This window comes from Coenobita brevimanus, chromosome 5, assembly GCF_032717465.1.
Source record: "Coenobita brevimanus isolate Jiangsu-jjx chromosome 5, ASM3271746v2, whole genome shotgun sequence".
NCBI lineage: Eukaryota > Metazoa > Arthropoda > Malacostraca > Decapoda > Coenobitidae > Coenobita > Coenobita brevimanus.
This window is the reverse complement of record NC_136958.1, coordinates 11,015,176-11,030,615: the sequence shown is the minus strand read 5'-3', so window position 1 is coordinate 11,030,615 and position 15,440 is coordinate 11,015,176. Positions and strand designations below refer to the sequence as shown.

General features: G+C 44.3%; 1 protein-coding gene across 1 annotated transcript in view; it reads right to left on the bottom strand.

Annotated features, from left to right (window-relative positions):
* The window catches only part of LUBEL (Linear Ubiquitin E3 ligase), a 310,315-nt gene that overhangs the window by 33,340 nt on the left and 261,535 nt on the right, over nucleotides 1–15,440 (bottom strand). Inside the window, exon 33 of the mRNA XM_080270475.1 lies at nucleotides 7,050–7,154. Coding sequence (XP_080126601.1) covers nucleotides 7,050–7,154 — 105 coding nt within the window. The remainder of the gene's footprint in view (nucleotides 1–7,049; nucleotides 7,155–15,440) is intronic.

The following is a 15,440-nucleotide window of genomic DNA, read 5'->3' as shown; positions in this document are numbered from 1 at the left end:
TAAGGGGAAGACAGGAGGAAACAGCTCCTGTGAGAAGAGTGGAGAACTTGCAAGATAGTGAGAGAATGGCAGAGTATAAGAGCATAGTGAAAGAAAGATTAGGAAGGTATGAGTCAGAGCAGATGGAAGGGGTGGAAGACGCATGTAAGATATTCACGGAAGAGATAGGTGCAGCGTGTGAGGTGGTTTGTGGAGTGAGGAGGAGATGCAAGGGTGTGCAAGGGACAGCATGGTGGAATGATGAGGTGAAACGAGCTGTAGACCAAAAGAAGAAGGCATATAGTGAATGGTTAGCAAGTAGAGGTAGGGGAGATGAGAGAGAGAAGAGCGAGGTATATGTGACCAGGAGAAGGGAGGTGAAGGGACTGGTGAAGGAGAGTAGGAAGAAAGTGGATGAAGAGTTTGGGAGGAATCTGAGCGTGAGATGGAGGAAGAGTAAGAAATTGTTTTGGAAGGAGGTAAAGAAAGTAAAGTAGTGTGAAAGGGGAAATAGTAGGAGAGTGAAAGATAGAAATAATAGATTGTTGGTGGAGAAGAGAGAGAAATTGAAGAGATGGAAGGAACACTTTGAGGATTTGTTGAATGTAGAGAGTGAAAGCAGTGTGAGTAAAAGTGATTGGGGAATGGCTGGGAGAAGAAGAGATGGGAGGAGGGAGGAAAAGATCAGTAGGGTGGAAGTAGTGGAAACAATGAAGAAGATAAAGATGGGATAGGCCCCAGGAATTGATGGAGTGTGTGGTGAAATGCTGAGATATGGGGGTGAGATTGTTGTGTAGTGGATGTGGAAGTTGTGTAGATTGGCTTGGGAAGAGGGAAGGGTTCCAGAGAACTGGAAATCAGGTATAATTGTTCCTTTATACAAAGGAAAAGGGGAGAGGGAAGTATGTGGTAACCATAGGGGTATTTGCCTTCTTAGTGTGACTGGAAAAATATATGGTAGAATACTCGGTAAATATAGGTTTTCTGCCCATACTGCTTTTTCCCGCGAAACTTAGGCTTTTCTGATGGATTTTTATGTGATTCATTCGATTTTTAGCATCATTTCTGTCGGAAATCACCAAATTTTGATATAACCCCCCCCCCGTCCCCCTGCAACAATGGGGGATCTTTGGGGAACCGGGGATTTTAGGGAGGGGAGAAACACAGAAAATGGTAATTTCCGACTGAAATGAAGCTGAAAATCGAATGAATCATACCAAAATCCATCGGAAAAACCTAGGTTTCTTGGGTAAAATACGAAGCTCAAACTTATCCTAACCTAAAACCTAACCGAACCGAACCGTACCTAACCTAAAACCTAACCTAACCTAACCAAACCTAACCTAACCCAACCTAACCCAAACTGAAAGTAACCTACTATTCAACCCTTACATCTTCTTACCTTACTCGTCAGACATGGACAAGATTCACAAACGATCGCACGCTCTTGGCGCCTAACTTACCGGTCGCGCCGCTCTCTTTCGGCGTTACACAGGCATGCACAAACTGTGTCGGCCGCCATTTCTTGTCGTAGCGTCTCCATTTCGCTAAGGGTCCTTCAGACCACCCTTACAGGATTGTGATTCGGAAATAGAGCACATTGTATCGATTACATGACCCCCGACCAAAACAATTGTGAGATGTGCGACATGGAGAGAATGTACACGTACCTATGTACGTACAGTACTTAGATACGCACCTGTGTACACGTGTCTGGATCAACGTACGTACTTACACATCCACGTACGTAATTACATACGCATATATTTATCTGGATGTATGTACGTGCCTACCTATGCACCTGTATACGTACCTACGTACACGCCCATGCACGTATTTACATACGCACTTATGTACGTACTAAAGCAATCACGTACTTACCTATGTACGTACTTACATACGCCCGTATGTACGTGCTTACGGAAGTACTGTACGTACATACGTACGTCCTTGAGTAAGTATTCACGTACGTAAGTACGTACGCATGTACGTACGTAATTACGTACGCATGTGTTTATGTATGAACGTATGTGCATGCCTACGAATGCACCCACGTACGTACTTACGTACGTACATGTATACGTACTTATGTACACACGTATGCACGTATTTACGTACGCACCTATGTATGTACTAACTCATTCATGTACGTACGCACGTACGCACCAATGTACGTGCTTACGGAAGTACGTACATAGATACGTACTTGCGTAGGTATTCACGTACGTAAGTACGTACATACGTTAGTATTCACGTACGTACTTCTCTAATTATTCACGTACGTACTTACGTTAGTATTCACGCACGTACGTAAGTGCGTGCTTACATGAGTTGACGTATGTACATAAGTACGTACTTATATAAGTATTCACGTACGTACGTACGTACGTGAACTTATAATCATATGTACGTAAATACCTTTGCCTTGGGATACATTTGTCCTTAAATACGTACGTGATTATGTGCTTAAATGCATATGTACGTATTTGTGTACAGTATGTACTTGTTTTGTGGGGAGAGGGAGGGAGAGAAGGAGGGGGAAGAGAGGAGAAAGGGGGAGAGTGTGGTCTGTTTAAATTCAGTCACGTGATAGATCGGTGCCTGCTGATTGGTTGAGTAAATTTTCCCCAGAAAAATCCCTGCTCGCTACGGAAGAGATTTGAAAGGGAGCCAAATACAGCGTTTGTGAATCGCCCTTGAGGGGTGATCGTTGACTCCCGTACGACGTCGTGCGGCGCTGTCGCCCAGCAGCCGTTTGTGAATCCCGGGCTGAACATATAGGGGCAAAACACCGTGGGACCTACGAAATTCAATGCTTGAATCGTTGTTTTCAAAGCACTTTTGAAAAAAGCGGCCGGAAACCGAGGGACGCCTGCTGCACAGGACCGCCATATCTACTCTGATTTTGAAATGAAAGATGGAGGTACTGGGGGGAGCAGCGCAAACGCTGCTTGGCTGTAGGTGATCTGGTGACGGCTGTGATTGGCTTGCTTCTCGCCGACGTCGAGAGCTCAGTTTGAACCGAATTTCGTTGAGTCAGCAAGTCATCCTTGCTGGATTGGAAGGGGAAGGGTAGGATGGGGACACCCAATTATTATTATATCTTCCTTAAAACCAATTTGCGATTGAAGTATATAAGGAAAATGTTGATGAACTTGAAGAGATGAGTGTGTAGAACATAATAAAATTCACGGGAATGATTATGGGCTGAAAACCGATAGGGTTAGGCATATAACAGAGGAGCTAGAGAAGAACATGGGGATTTAGGAAGGGAAAAGGGTGTGTAGATCAGATATTTGTCCTAAGATGTTTAGTGGAGAAGTATCTAGAGAAGGGAAAGAAAGTGTATGCTGCCTTCATGGACTTGGAGAAAGCTTATGACAGAATAGATAGGCAAGGTATGTGGAAGGTATTAACCCGCCCCGTCCCGACGACGTATGGATACGTTGCAACGATTTGCATTTGCCAGTCCCGGCGACGTACCAGTACGTCGTGCAATTGCAAGGTCGCTAATTTGCACAATTTTCAATTTTCGCACGTGATTTTTCGTATGTATACACGGGACACCTTCCTCTATTCCTGTACAAGATACCAAGCAGGGACAATGCCTTACACTGCATAACCTCCCCCCTCCCCCCCTCACGCCATTGTCTTGGCAAAGGACCTGTTACCAGTGACCTGGCTAGTAAAGTTATTCAGGGCCAGAGTGATTCCCCAATCGATGATAATGTGGAGGACAATGTTTACATAGCATTAGAAGAAGAAACAGCCAGAAATAATGATCAGGTAGTGTGGCAAAAATAGGTCAGGTATGGTGATTAGTTAGTGAGTGAAACAATGCTTATAATGCCTTTATTACTGCTTGAAAACCAATATACTGTCATACTACATATACATTCGTACCAAGTAAATAAATAAATACCGTTTATGAGTGGATAAAATAGTTACCCTCCCATAGAACTCGTTTTCTTTGGTGCCAGCATGTTAGAAAACCCACTCAGGTAAGGAGGAACTCCTACCTGGATTGGGCACTTTAAACCTCAGGTGAGCGATTTCTCTATGAATTTTCAATGTTTCTCACCAAAAGCGAAGGTTTTAGCCAAAAAAAAAAAAAATCGAAAATACCTCGGGACTGGGGGATGTCGGAGGTGCGGAAAACCTCGGGACGTGACGGGTTAAGAATATATGGAGTGGAGAGGAAATTGTTGAGTGCTGTGAAGAGTATGTACAAGGGAGCTAGGGCTACGGTGCAAGTGGATGGCGAGCTGAGTGAGTTCTTTGATCTCAATGTGGGACTGAAACAGGGTTGTGTGATGTCTCCATGGCTGTTTAATATATACATGGATGGGGTTGTAAAGGAGGTGCAAGGTAGGGCAGTGGATGTGGGGGTGGCTCTAATGATTGAGGGTGAGATTTGGAAGATTCCGGTGTTGCTGTTTGCTGATGATACAGTATTGTTGAGTGAAGATGAATGGGAGTTCCAAGGTTTGGTGAATGAGTTTGGAACAGCGTGTAGGAAGAGGAATCTGAAAGTTAATGTAAACAGGAGTAAAGTTATGGTGTTTGAGAGGAATGAAGTCTCAGAATGTACAGTGAGGTTGGATGGTGAGGATATGGAGAATGTGAGTGCATTCAAGTACTTGGGTAGTATGATGAGTAAGGATGGAAGTTTAGGGGATGAAGTGCGTGAAAGGGTACAGCAGGGAAGGAGGGTTGTTGGTTCACTGAAAGCAGTGATGAGAAATAAGGAGGTGAGTATGGAAGTTAAGAAGTCACTGCATGATAGTATTGTGATCCCTACCCTGACGTAGGGAAGCGAAGCGTGGACCTTGCAAGAGGGGAACAAGTCAAGAGTGAGAGCAGTGGAAATGAGTTACTTGAGAGGAGCATGTGGAGTGACATGGAGGAATAGGTTGACGAATGAAGAAGTGAAGGAACGTTGTGGTGTGGATGTGGATGTGGTTGAGAAGATTAGAAGAAATACACTGAGGTGGTTTGGACATGTGGAGAGAATGGAGAATGAAAGACTGACTAAGAAGGTGTATGTAGGTGAGGTGGAGGGAGGGAGAGGGAAGGGTAGACCAAGGATGAGGTGGAGGGATGGAGATGAGAGATATATGAGGGAGGGGGGAATGAGTTGGGGGGAGGGTAGTCAAATGGTGGGTGACAGAGCGACTTGGAGGCGTTTTGTCTGCGGCCACCCTTTGCGGGATTAGGGCGTCGGGCTATAGACAGATAGATAGAATTAATTTCACGTCCCTGACTCCCTTAACCATTTCACTGAGAAAACATGACAAAATCTCACAGCAACTAACTTTCTCATTCAGACCATCGGAACGATTTTTGCCAGGATTTGCACGCTTGGAACCGGACCAGACTAACCTCTGAAAAAAAAAAAAAATCGAGCCAGATTTTCAGAACCGTACCAAACCCGTTTTTCATTACTGGATCCCATCTCTACGGGCAGGTTGCTGAAATAAGTCTGTGACTGAATAAACCCAGCAGGAAAGGAAGGAATTCTATTTATCTATTCATTATTTTTATCACTCTACCCCTGAGGATAACATCCAGCCTTGCAGTGGACCTTATATGGACTGATACTGTTCATACAATATTCAGATTCTCAAATTCTGGTGCATTATGTCTACACACAAACTCATACCATGAACGTGACTGAAATACCCGCCCGAGGAGGAGACCCCAGGGAGGGCGAGACACCCACCCAAAGAGGAGGCCACGGGGAGGCACATAAGGGCCCTGAGCCACACAGGCCCACGTCCCCCGCTACCATATGCCCCTCTTCCACCCAGCAAGGCCAGCAAGGAATGCATCGTCCCACTGCATTACCCTCCAACCAGGACAGCACTCACCAGACTCGGAGTGGGACTTTTTCTTATACAGTCCCATGCAGGCCCTCGGTAACGTCCACCAGACTTGCCACTAGAGGAGGAACGACCACCAGTCTCCCCAGGCCTACACATCCGAAGGGGAGCAGCAGCACAGTAACGTCCACCGGACTTGCTGTAGAGGAAGCGTTCACTGGATCTCCCTCTTCTGCTACCCACCTATGGGAGCAGGGGCACGGTAACATGCACCGGACTTGCCAGGCGGAGGATCTCCTTCCACTGCCCCAGACTGGAGTTTTGGCAACGTCCACCAGACTTGCCAAGATGAGGGAACGACCTCCAATCTTCCCTCTTCCACTACCCTAGAGGCTCCCACCAAGGGCAGCGTCCCTGGCTCGGCCTGCCTCTCCAGAGACCGAGCGAGACGCCTCTCATGCTCCCCCCACACCACTAGGGGTAGAGATTGCTCCGCTACAGAGTTTCGGTTGGAGGACGTTTGGAGTGGACCCGTCATGAGCCTAGGCGTCCTGTCCCTGCAGCCGAGCCCTCAACGCCCCCAGCTGCTGTTGGACTCCCTGGGAGCATTTGGCCACAGGCAGGCCCTGACGGCCTCCCCTTCCCGACGAGACCGCAGCCCTTGATCCTTGAGGGGCGCCCTGAAGACCCCGGGCCAGGACCAGCCCAGACCCTCCATCAGGGCTCCCACCACTTCCAAGGGCAGGTGCTAAGCAGTACGCCTACTAGCCCTGTTTGGCCCCAGTCCCAAGGGCCACCACACGCCTAAGGGCCCCACCAGGAGAGGGCCACCCACAACGCCGCCCTACAGCCCACACCGGACACCCTACCACGCAGCCCGAGACAAGCGCCTCTCCCGACAGCGCACCCCAGATGGCCCACCTCCCACACCTGGCTGCCACCTGCACCTGTCTGTGATCTAGTCTGTGTTCCAACTTATGTGTCAATTAGTGTTTATTGTGTTATATGTACTGTGCTCTGCATTGTATCTTTGTAAGGTATTATACGTGTAAGACTGGTTAGCCTGTGTCTGAGCCCTATTCCTTTGTTGCATGCTCTTGCCCGGTCCTGAACAAAAAAAACTAAGTCCATGCGCATGATCTGTGTTCAATAAGTTGAACTCTGAACACGATGCATAACAGTGACAATATTAGTCTGTGTGCAGAATTTTGAAACTAACTGATATTCCCTGAACAATGGTCAACTTACTTTTTGCCCTGTCTGAAGGGCTGGCCACATCCTGAGCAGAACTCGTATTTACACTGCGTGCAGGTGAAGTGCATGCATCCTCCTTTTGCCAGAGCGTAGGTGAACCTAAAAAGTATCAACAGAAAAAAAAATTAGTTGTGATTTGGTCTCAGTGCCATTAATTTTCACTTCGCATCATGAATTTTTGATCCTGCCATCAAAACTTTTAATGCACACAGTACTATGGTAATATGGGCATTCTTTGATTATTAAACTGCCCTTCCTGTTAGGTACACTCAAAATACACTCAGCAGTATTTTGTTGCCTGACTACAGTAGGTTAATAATTGAAAGTCTCGGCGGGAAACTAGTAAAAAGAGAAACCATACCAGAAATTTATCAACAAAAAGTAGTCTATTCGCTATTTATTGCTGTACTCTATTTTCTCATACCTACTGTTCCCCTGCTTTCTATATTCTCATACCTACCATTCCCCTGCTGGATTTACGAATACCCCACAACTTACTCTTAATCAGCCCACTCTCTTTGTAATCATTGTGATGCATACAATCAAAATCAATGTATCACTGACGTCAACTATTCTCACACCTTCAACATACATAATGCCGTATCCCATGCCACCATATATAACTCATACTCATGAATTTATTCACCTACATTACATGTCAGTTCAGATCTCCATCTGACACCAGAATCTCTTTCTCACTTATTCCTGACACCTGGAGTAGTTGACCAGCTCAAAATCTAATATTCACTTCCTCAGGCCTCACATAGCACAGTCTGAGAGGAACATGCCGAGACAACTGATGGGACGCGCTTATCAATTCGGATCATTATAGCGTGCTCTCGAATTTACTCTCTTCCTCTCCAAGTGAATGTGAATGTGTTGCATATAATGATGTAGGTAATATTACTAAATGCTCAAGCCTTTAAACAAGGTGGGGACTAAGAGCACTTGGGGCCTGAGGCTGATCAACTTAGAGGCCCTATTAACCCCCTCCCCCCCCACACACACGCAGAGGGCTCAGTGCTAGCACCAATTATGAGTATACTGTATATAGATGACATAGACAGGAGCATTGGAAATAGAAGCTATCTGAATATACTTGCTGGTGATGCAAAAATACAAAGGAGAATTACAAACACAGACTCTTGTAGAGAGCTACATGAAGAATTAAATAAGCTTCATGAGTGCTGCAATAGATGGCAAATGGAATTCAGTGTGGACAAATGTCACGTAATTACGTCTGGTAAAAGTGGAAATAGACCAGATTGGGATTATAAGCTAGGAAGTTCAATCTTACACATATCAGAAAAGGAGAAGGACCTAGGAGTGATTAATTATCAATAACGAACTATCTCCAGCTGACCACATAAATGAGGTGGTACGAAACATGCACACACTGCTTGCTAATATGAAAATAGGATTCACATATAAGTAAGAAGACATGCTGAGAAAGATAATAACATCATTCATCAGACCATCCCCGGAATATGCATCAGTGGTCTGGAATCATCATCTCAAAAAACACGTAGATAAAATTGAAAAAGTACAAAATGCTGCTACAAGATGGGTACGAGGCTTAAAGAATCTATGCTATGAAGAAAGACTAGAAAAACTGAACTTACCAGCATTACAAAAGTGAAGGAAAAGAGACATGATTACGCTATACAAATGCATCTCAGGGAAAGAGGACACAGACATCAATAAGTACACGAGCATAACCTATTGGCAGGCATCAGCAAGAGGGCACTGCAAAAAATTGCATATAAAGAGAAGTGACAAAGACGTAAGGAAATTCAGTTTCCCAAATAGGGCAACTGATCGGTGGAATGCACTACTGAATGAAATAGTGTGTGTCAAAACTATTAATAAATTTAAGGATATGTATGATAAAAACAGTTTAATACATGGGACAGTACGAGCTTGACTCATTCCTGTCAAGATACAGTTAGGTAAGAACAATCAGGTAAGAACACACACACACACACACACACACACACACACACACACACACACACACACACACACACACACACTTAAGTGTAATATAACTGAGATGGACATAAGTATGGGAAGACCAAATTGGAATTACATAATGGGAAACGAAGCTATCAACAAAGCCACTCAGGAGAAAGATATCGGTGTAATAATACAGCAGGAATTATCACGAGAGAAGCATATAAATAAGATGGCCAGTGGAGCATTCAGTTTATTGATGAACATTAGACTGCATTTAATAACATGAGTGAAGAACAGCTAGGTAAATTGATAATAACAGGGGTAAGACCATAACAGAAATTTATTGCTGTGGTGTGGTCTCCCAACTCAAATAAACATATAAACAAATTAGAAAAGGTGCAAAGAGCGATTAAAAATATAATACCAAGCCTAAGGAATTTGCAGTATGAAGAGAGACTGGAAAGGTTGAAACTGACTACATTACAGGAAAGAGGAGAAAGAGGAGATATGATAATTATGTATAAGTGTATACATGATACAGAGGACTTTGATCGAGAATATTATATAAGGGATGAGGGGAGAACGAGAGGACATTTTTTATATTAAAGATACCAACTTAACTGGGTGGTGCAAGAAAAAAACAGCTTTACAAACAGAAGTATAACCAAATGGAATAATTTGGATGAAAATGTGGTTTGCGTAATGAATACCCATACTTTTAAAGCAAAATTGGTTAATTATACCATTGGAGGCAGGACAACATGAGCTTAGCTTAAATGCTGTAGAACACTAACAGGTAAATACACACACACACACACACACACACACACACACACACACACACACACACACACACACACACACACACACACACACACACACACATACATACAGACACATACATACGTACAGAGAGAGAGAGAGAGAGAGAGAGAGAGAGAATGTATACATAAATCAATCTTTCTATCTGTAGCCAGGCGCCATAATCCCGTAACGGGTGGCCGTTTGTCTTTGAGTTAATTGTTTTACAAGGAGTGGCACTGACCCTCCCCCAACCCACTTGTTGACGCGTAGGAAACACGTACGGGTTGGTTATATGGTTACCACCCAGCATTGTAAATGGTTCCCTGGCTTACAGGAAACCATTACGCTTGGCACTCAATGTAAAGCCACCTGAGAAGGAAAGAAGAGTAACTAAAAGTGACAGGAAAGATGGGAGAAATAGGAAGAGAGGGGGTCAAACACAGAAAAAGAACGATAAAGGTGAAGGAAGAAGAAGGCAGTACTACATCAAGTAGGTGGATGATGGTCGCCACCTCTTACATATACATTCTCCAGTAAGCTACTGCCATGTCATAATGTTATAGAACATACGAAAAAGTTGTCCAGGCAGTTTTCATATAACATGATAAAAGCAAAACCCACTATATTGTTGCCATTGTATCTTCCATTCATATATGTACATAAAAATAAATTAACAATAAAGTATGAGAAGAAGAAATGGAATTGTCCGAAGATATCTACTAGGGTCCCCCTCACAAGCATGGGACCGAAGTTTAAGTCTCATTACTCTCAATTTAGATCCGCCTCTCCTCGAAACGTATGATTCAGCTCTCTGTTGTTGTTGTTCAACCTCGGGTCATTTGGCAGAACAGACCCGTCCCTTATGAGGTTGTCCCATAGAGTCCCTGCATCGTTAGTGCTGTGTCGCGTCTTAGTGTGGCATGTGTTGTTCTGTGTTCCATTATGTGTTTTCTCACCATCCACTTACTCGATGCAGTGCTGCTTCCGGATGCCTGCCCTTTCCTCTTTTCCCTTCTTCTTTCCTTCCTTCCTCCTCTGTCTTTCTTTCCTCCATTCTTTCCCTTTTCTTCTGTCTACGGATGACTCGACACTGAGTGACACGCCAAATGGTTTTCTGTACATCAGGAAACCATTCACTACACTGGGTAGTAACCATATAATCAAATTATGGCACCATGTGGTTTAGTGGGTAATTAAGGCACTCCAATCGGACTGAGCCGGTGTAGGTTTTTATCCAAGGGATGGTTGGGCTTTACAGCTCATGTACTGCCACACAGGGATGAATGAAGCTGGTCACTCTCATCTAGATGTCAGGACCAAATTGCCTAGCCCCGGGCTCCTACGCCCCTCATGGGGCAACACTGAATTAGATGATTAATGAATGAATGATTATTCTATAAGCTGGGTACCTGACATCTATGATTCCACCCATCCCAAATCTAAGCTGGTAGCTGGGGAGGGCAAGGTGATGTCCTGCTCTAAGCCTAGCTGGGAGACTCGATTATCTCTGTTAATAGACACCTCCGATATGTGGATAGGAGGGGGACTTGTAGTATGGTGTTCTGATCGAGGTGTTGTATTGTCTTGCGACTGAAGTGAGAGTGTAGATGTTTCTTCACTGCTAGTGCTGGAATGTTTAGAGGTGGGATATTGTTGTAAAAGGTTTGAAAACGTTTGAGATGATCGTTTTACGTGTCCAGGTGTGTTGTGTGTCAATGTTATGTAATGACAAGGACGTTCTGTACTGACACAGGCTGCTGCAAAGAATATACTCCTCATATCAAGGTAGTCCATGAGAGGGAGGACTATAGTTTCTAAGTGTAAGTAAGCTGTGGAAATTGTTTTGGCGCAGCCAGTGGTGATATGTAGGGCACTGTTCTGTATGGTTTGCTAGGTGTTGTAGTGGGTATTAGATAAGATGGACGCCCATGCTAGGAAGTCATAGGACACCACTGATCTAATGAATTGCTTGTCAAGTAAGGAGAGTTTTTTTTTTTTTTTTTTTTTTTTTGCCAATAGTCTGGCCCTGTAGTAGCCCTGAATGCACTGAGTCTGGAAGTGCACTACCTCTTGATGTCTTGCACTTGGTCCTTGAAGGTTAGTAAGGCGTCATATGTCACTCCAAGCGGAGGATGCGTGTGGTGCACGTACAGTACAATGTTAAGTGTGATGTTGGGGAAGTACTTATGTTCATGTCTACTGCTGGTGATGAGTGTGGTGATGTATTTTGCTGGGGCGATAGTCAGCCTGTTATCTTCGACCCAAGTCTGCAGTGTGTTGAGATAGTCCTGTTGCAGTGTGCAGGCTATGTCTGCAATGTGGTGTGTGGTTGTTATGGTGATGCTATGTGCATATGAGGCAGTGTTTGTAGGTGGATGGGGTGTGGGAATATCATGCATGTATAATGTTGAAGTGTGTAGTGAGAGGAAGGAGTCCTGTGGAACTTCATGAAGGAAATTTCATGTTCCTGATGTCTTACCCTGAAATGTAACATGTGCTTTGTCTACAGGACAAATAGTTGGCAAACCAGCATTTGGTGCTGTTCTCCGTAATTGTGTTGTATATCTTGGTGATTAGCTTGCTTCGGGGGATAACATGGAAGGCTTTACTGTTATCTGTTATTGTCAGACGTGTGCGTTGTACGGGTGCCGCAGAATTGATGCTAAATAATTTTTGTTGTTTGATATTAGCCAGTAAAGTGTTTGTTTAGTGCAGTGCTCTGAATCCATGGTGCGAAGGAGCAAGAGGAACATGGGGAGTAACTTTGTTGAGAACAAGCGTATAGTTATTTTGGATGGTGTGCTAAGTAGGGTTTAAGAATGGAGTGTTGGGCCTTTGGTTTGAGTATAGTGATCATTGTTCCAGGTTTCCAAGTACTGGGAATGCTAAAATGTGCGTATGAGTAGCTGCTGTGATAGCCTGGATGCGTTGTGGTCCTAAATGTTTCAGCTGCAGTTTGCTGATGCCATCCGTCCCTGGGACTTCTAGAGATTTTCGTTTGCTTGATAATGTGACGTGTATGTCCTGGAACACTGTGGTCGAGTGGAAAGGACTGCTTATGTTGAAAGGGTTGTTTTTCAGACTCAGTGCGAATTGATGTAGTGACTCCTTTTGCCTAGTAGTTTACAAATAGGTTTGCTTGTTCTTTGTAGGAAAGGATGTGTTGGGTGCACTGGAGGTAATGGCGGCGTGGGTCTTGCATGTTTGTGATTTAGTGATACTGTTAAATATTTCGTAAAGCCGAGAGGGGTCTGTGGAGTGACTAAGTGTTGCTTCAAAGGCCTTCCAGTTTTCCATTTTCTTTGTACTAAATTTGTTGTTGATTTCACTGTTTAGTTATTGAAGCCTTGTGATGGTGTCTTGTATATGTGTGTGTGGGAGAGGGGAGTTTTGTTTAAGTCAGTCGCGTTGTCTTATGAGGCTGGTAGCCTCCAATGTAAAGTCTGGGTTGGAATGTCTGCTGTTGCCTCGTGGAATTCGGCTTTTGTCTGCATTGTGTATGACATTGTTGAACTTCGTAAAATACCTGTTAATGTTGGTGACGGGTGTATTACTTAATGTGCTGAAATGTAGTTTGTTTCTTCAGCTAATTTTATCTATTCTGCATTCTTGTGGTTCGCGTATGTGAGACGTGATCGCTTTGATTTGGAATGTGTTTCTGTGGTGGTAATGATGGGGAGATGATCCGTGACGAGTTTGGATTCCGTTCGCCAGGAAGTGTTGAGTGCGAGTGTAGGCGAACAGAATGTGATGTCTGAGGAGGAAGGGGTGCGGTATGCTTGGTGTGGGATGAGTGTGTATTGTGAGGTGTCACTGAGAAAGTACATGCTGTTGAGTTGTTAAGCAATCGAGGCCTCGGCAGTTGCTTTGGTTGTGTTCACACCAGTGTTTTTAGCGTTAAAGTCCCCAGCAAGGAGAGAGTTACTTTTCGCGTGTGTGTTAGAGGGAGATGAGAGTTGTACTGCCCTGGCACAACGTGGCAAATGTCAGGGGAAGTGTAAATGTACAATTTTTTCATTTCTTTTTTTGTGACCAGATTTGACACTGAGTGACTGTTTTTCCAGTGCTGTGCTGTTGTGGAAAAGTGATTGTGTTAGTGTTGTGTCTTTGTAAAGAACTGATGGGCGAATGTATGCAATGCATGTAATGAGTCTTTCTCCACGGCCCTCAATTCTGTTCGAAAGAATAAGTAGTGCAGACGTGGTATAAGTATGTCGTGGTAGTGAGGAAATTGTTCTATTTCTACTATTTCTGATTTTTTTTTTTTTTTTTTTGGTGAAGGCTGTCAACATTTAGCTGTAGTACTTTTATGTGTGTTTGAGACAGAGTGTGTTTGGTGTGTGTCTGTCTTGTAGATGTAATGAGTGTGACCAGTTGTGATGTGTGTGGTTGTGCGATTGGGAAGGCTGTTGGAGGAGGTGGGGGCAGCTGTGTTTGTTGTTACAGAAGGAGTGTTTGTGGATGTGTTACAGCTGTCACGCACTAATGTGTTGTGGCGTTTTTTAATGTAATGCATGTAAAGAGGATCCATTCTCTGCATGAGCTGCACTGAACAGATCCACGTGTATTTCTTGTGCTTGTGATGTGTAGGGAGCAAAAAGGCTTTATGTACAGTCACGCGTACTAATTTCTGCTCAGGGGTTACCATTTCCTTCCCCCCTCTACCCTGGACAGAGGGAAGGGGAGAATCGCGAACAAGTCTACCCCACCTTCTGCCCCCAACTCCCCCACCCTCCACCTCCAGCTGCCAGTTACTGATTAGACGCAAATTTTCTCATGTCCTGTAAACATGACTAAACTGTCGTCGCACACGCTTTCAACAGCCAAGATTTGGACTATATTTTTAGAACAAATTATTACCGTATTGAACTGCATTCTCAAATTGAAAATATTCACCATCATTGTAATCCAGTGTCGTCCGTTGCACAATTCTGGGTTCCAGTGCTTACCTTTTCACTTCCCCCAGCTGTCTCTCTCTCTCTCTCTCTCTCTCTCTCTCTCTCTGAATTTACTTTTCCCACTCACTCTTTCTTTTTAAATTTATATAACTTTCTCTTTGCTTCTCTCCCCCTTCTCTCTCGTTCTTTGTCTTAAGTCTTCCCCGCCTCTCACCCCTCCCTTCCCCCCACCTTAGGGCTGATCTGCAGTCAGTTATACCGTCACCGCTTCTTCGTATATCATGTGCAGGCAACATTTATCACACACACTTAGGTCAGATGTATGGAAAGCTAATTTGTTTTTATATATAATTGTATTTCTCATTATGTGCCAAGTTCAAATAGAGAACACCAGACCAATATTCGTAATTTTTATTAGAGTGACCGTTCCACTTCACATAGCTGGGTAGCTGGGCTTATAAACTGCACACACACACACACACACACACACACACACACACACACACACACACACACACACACACACACACACACACACACACACACACACACACACACACACACACACACACACACACACACACACACACACACACACACACACACACACACACACACACACACACACACACACACACACACACACACACACACACACACACACACACACACACACACACACACACACACACACACACACACACACACACACACACACACACACACA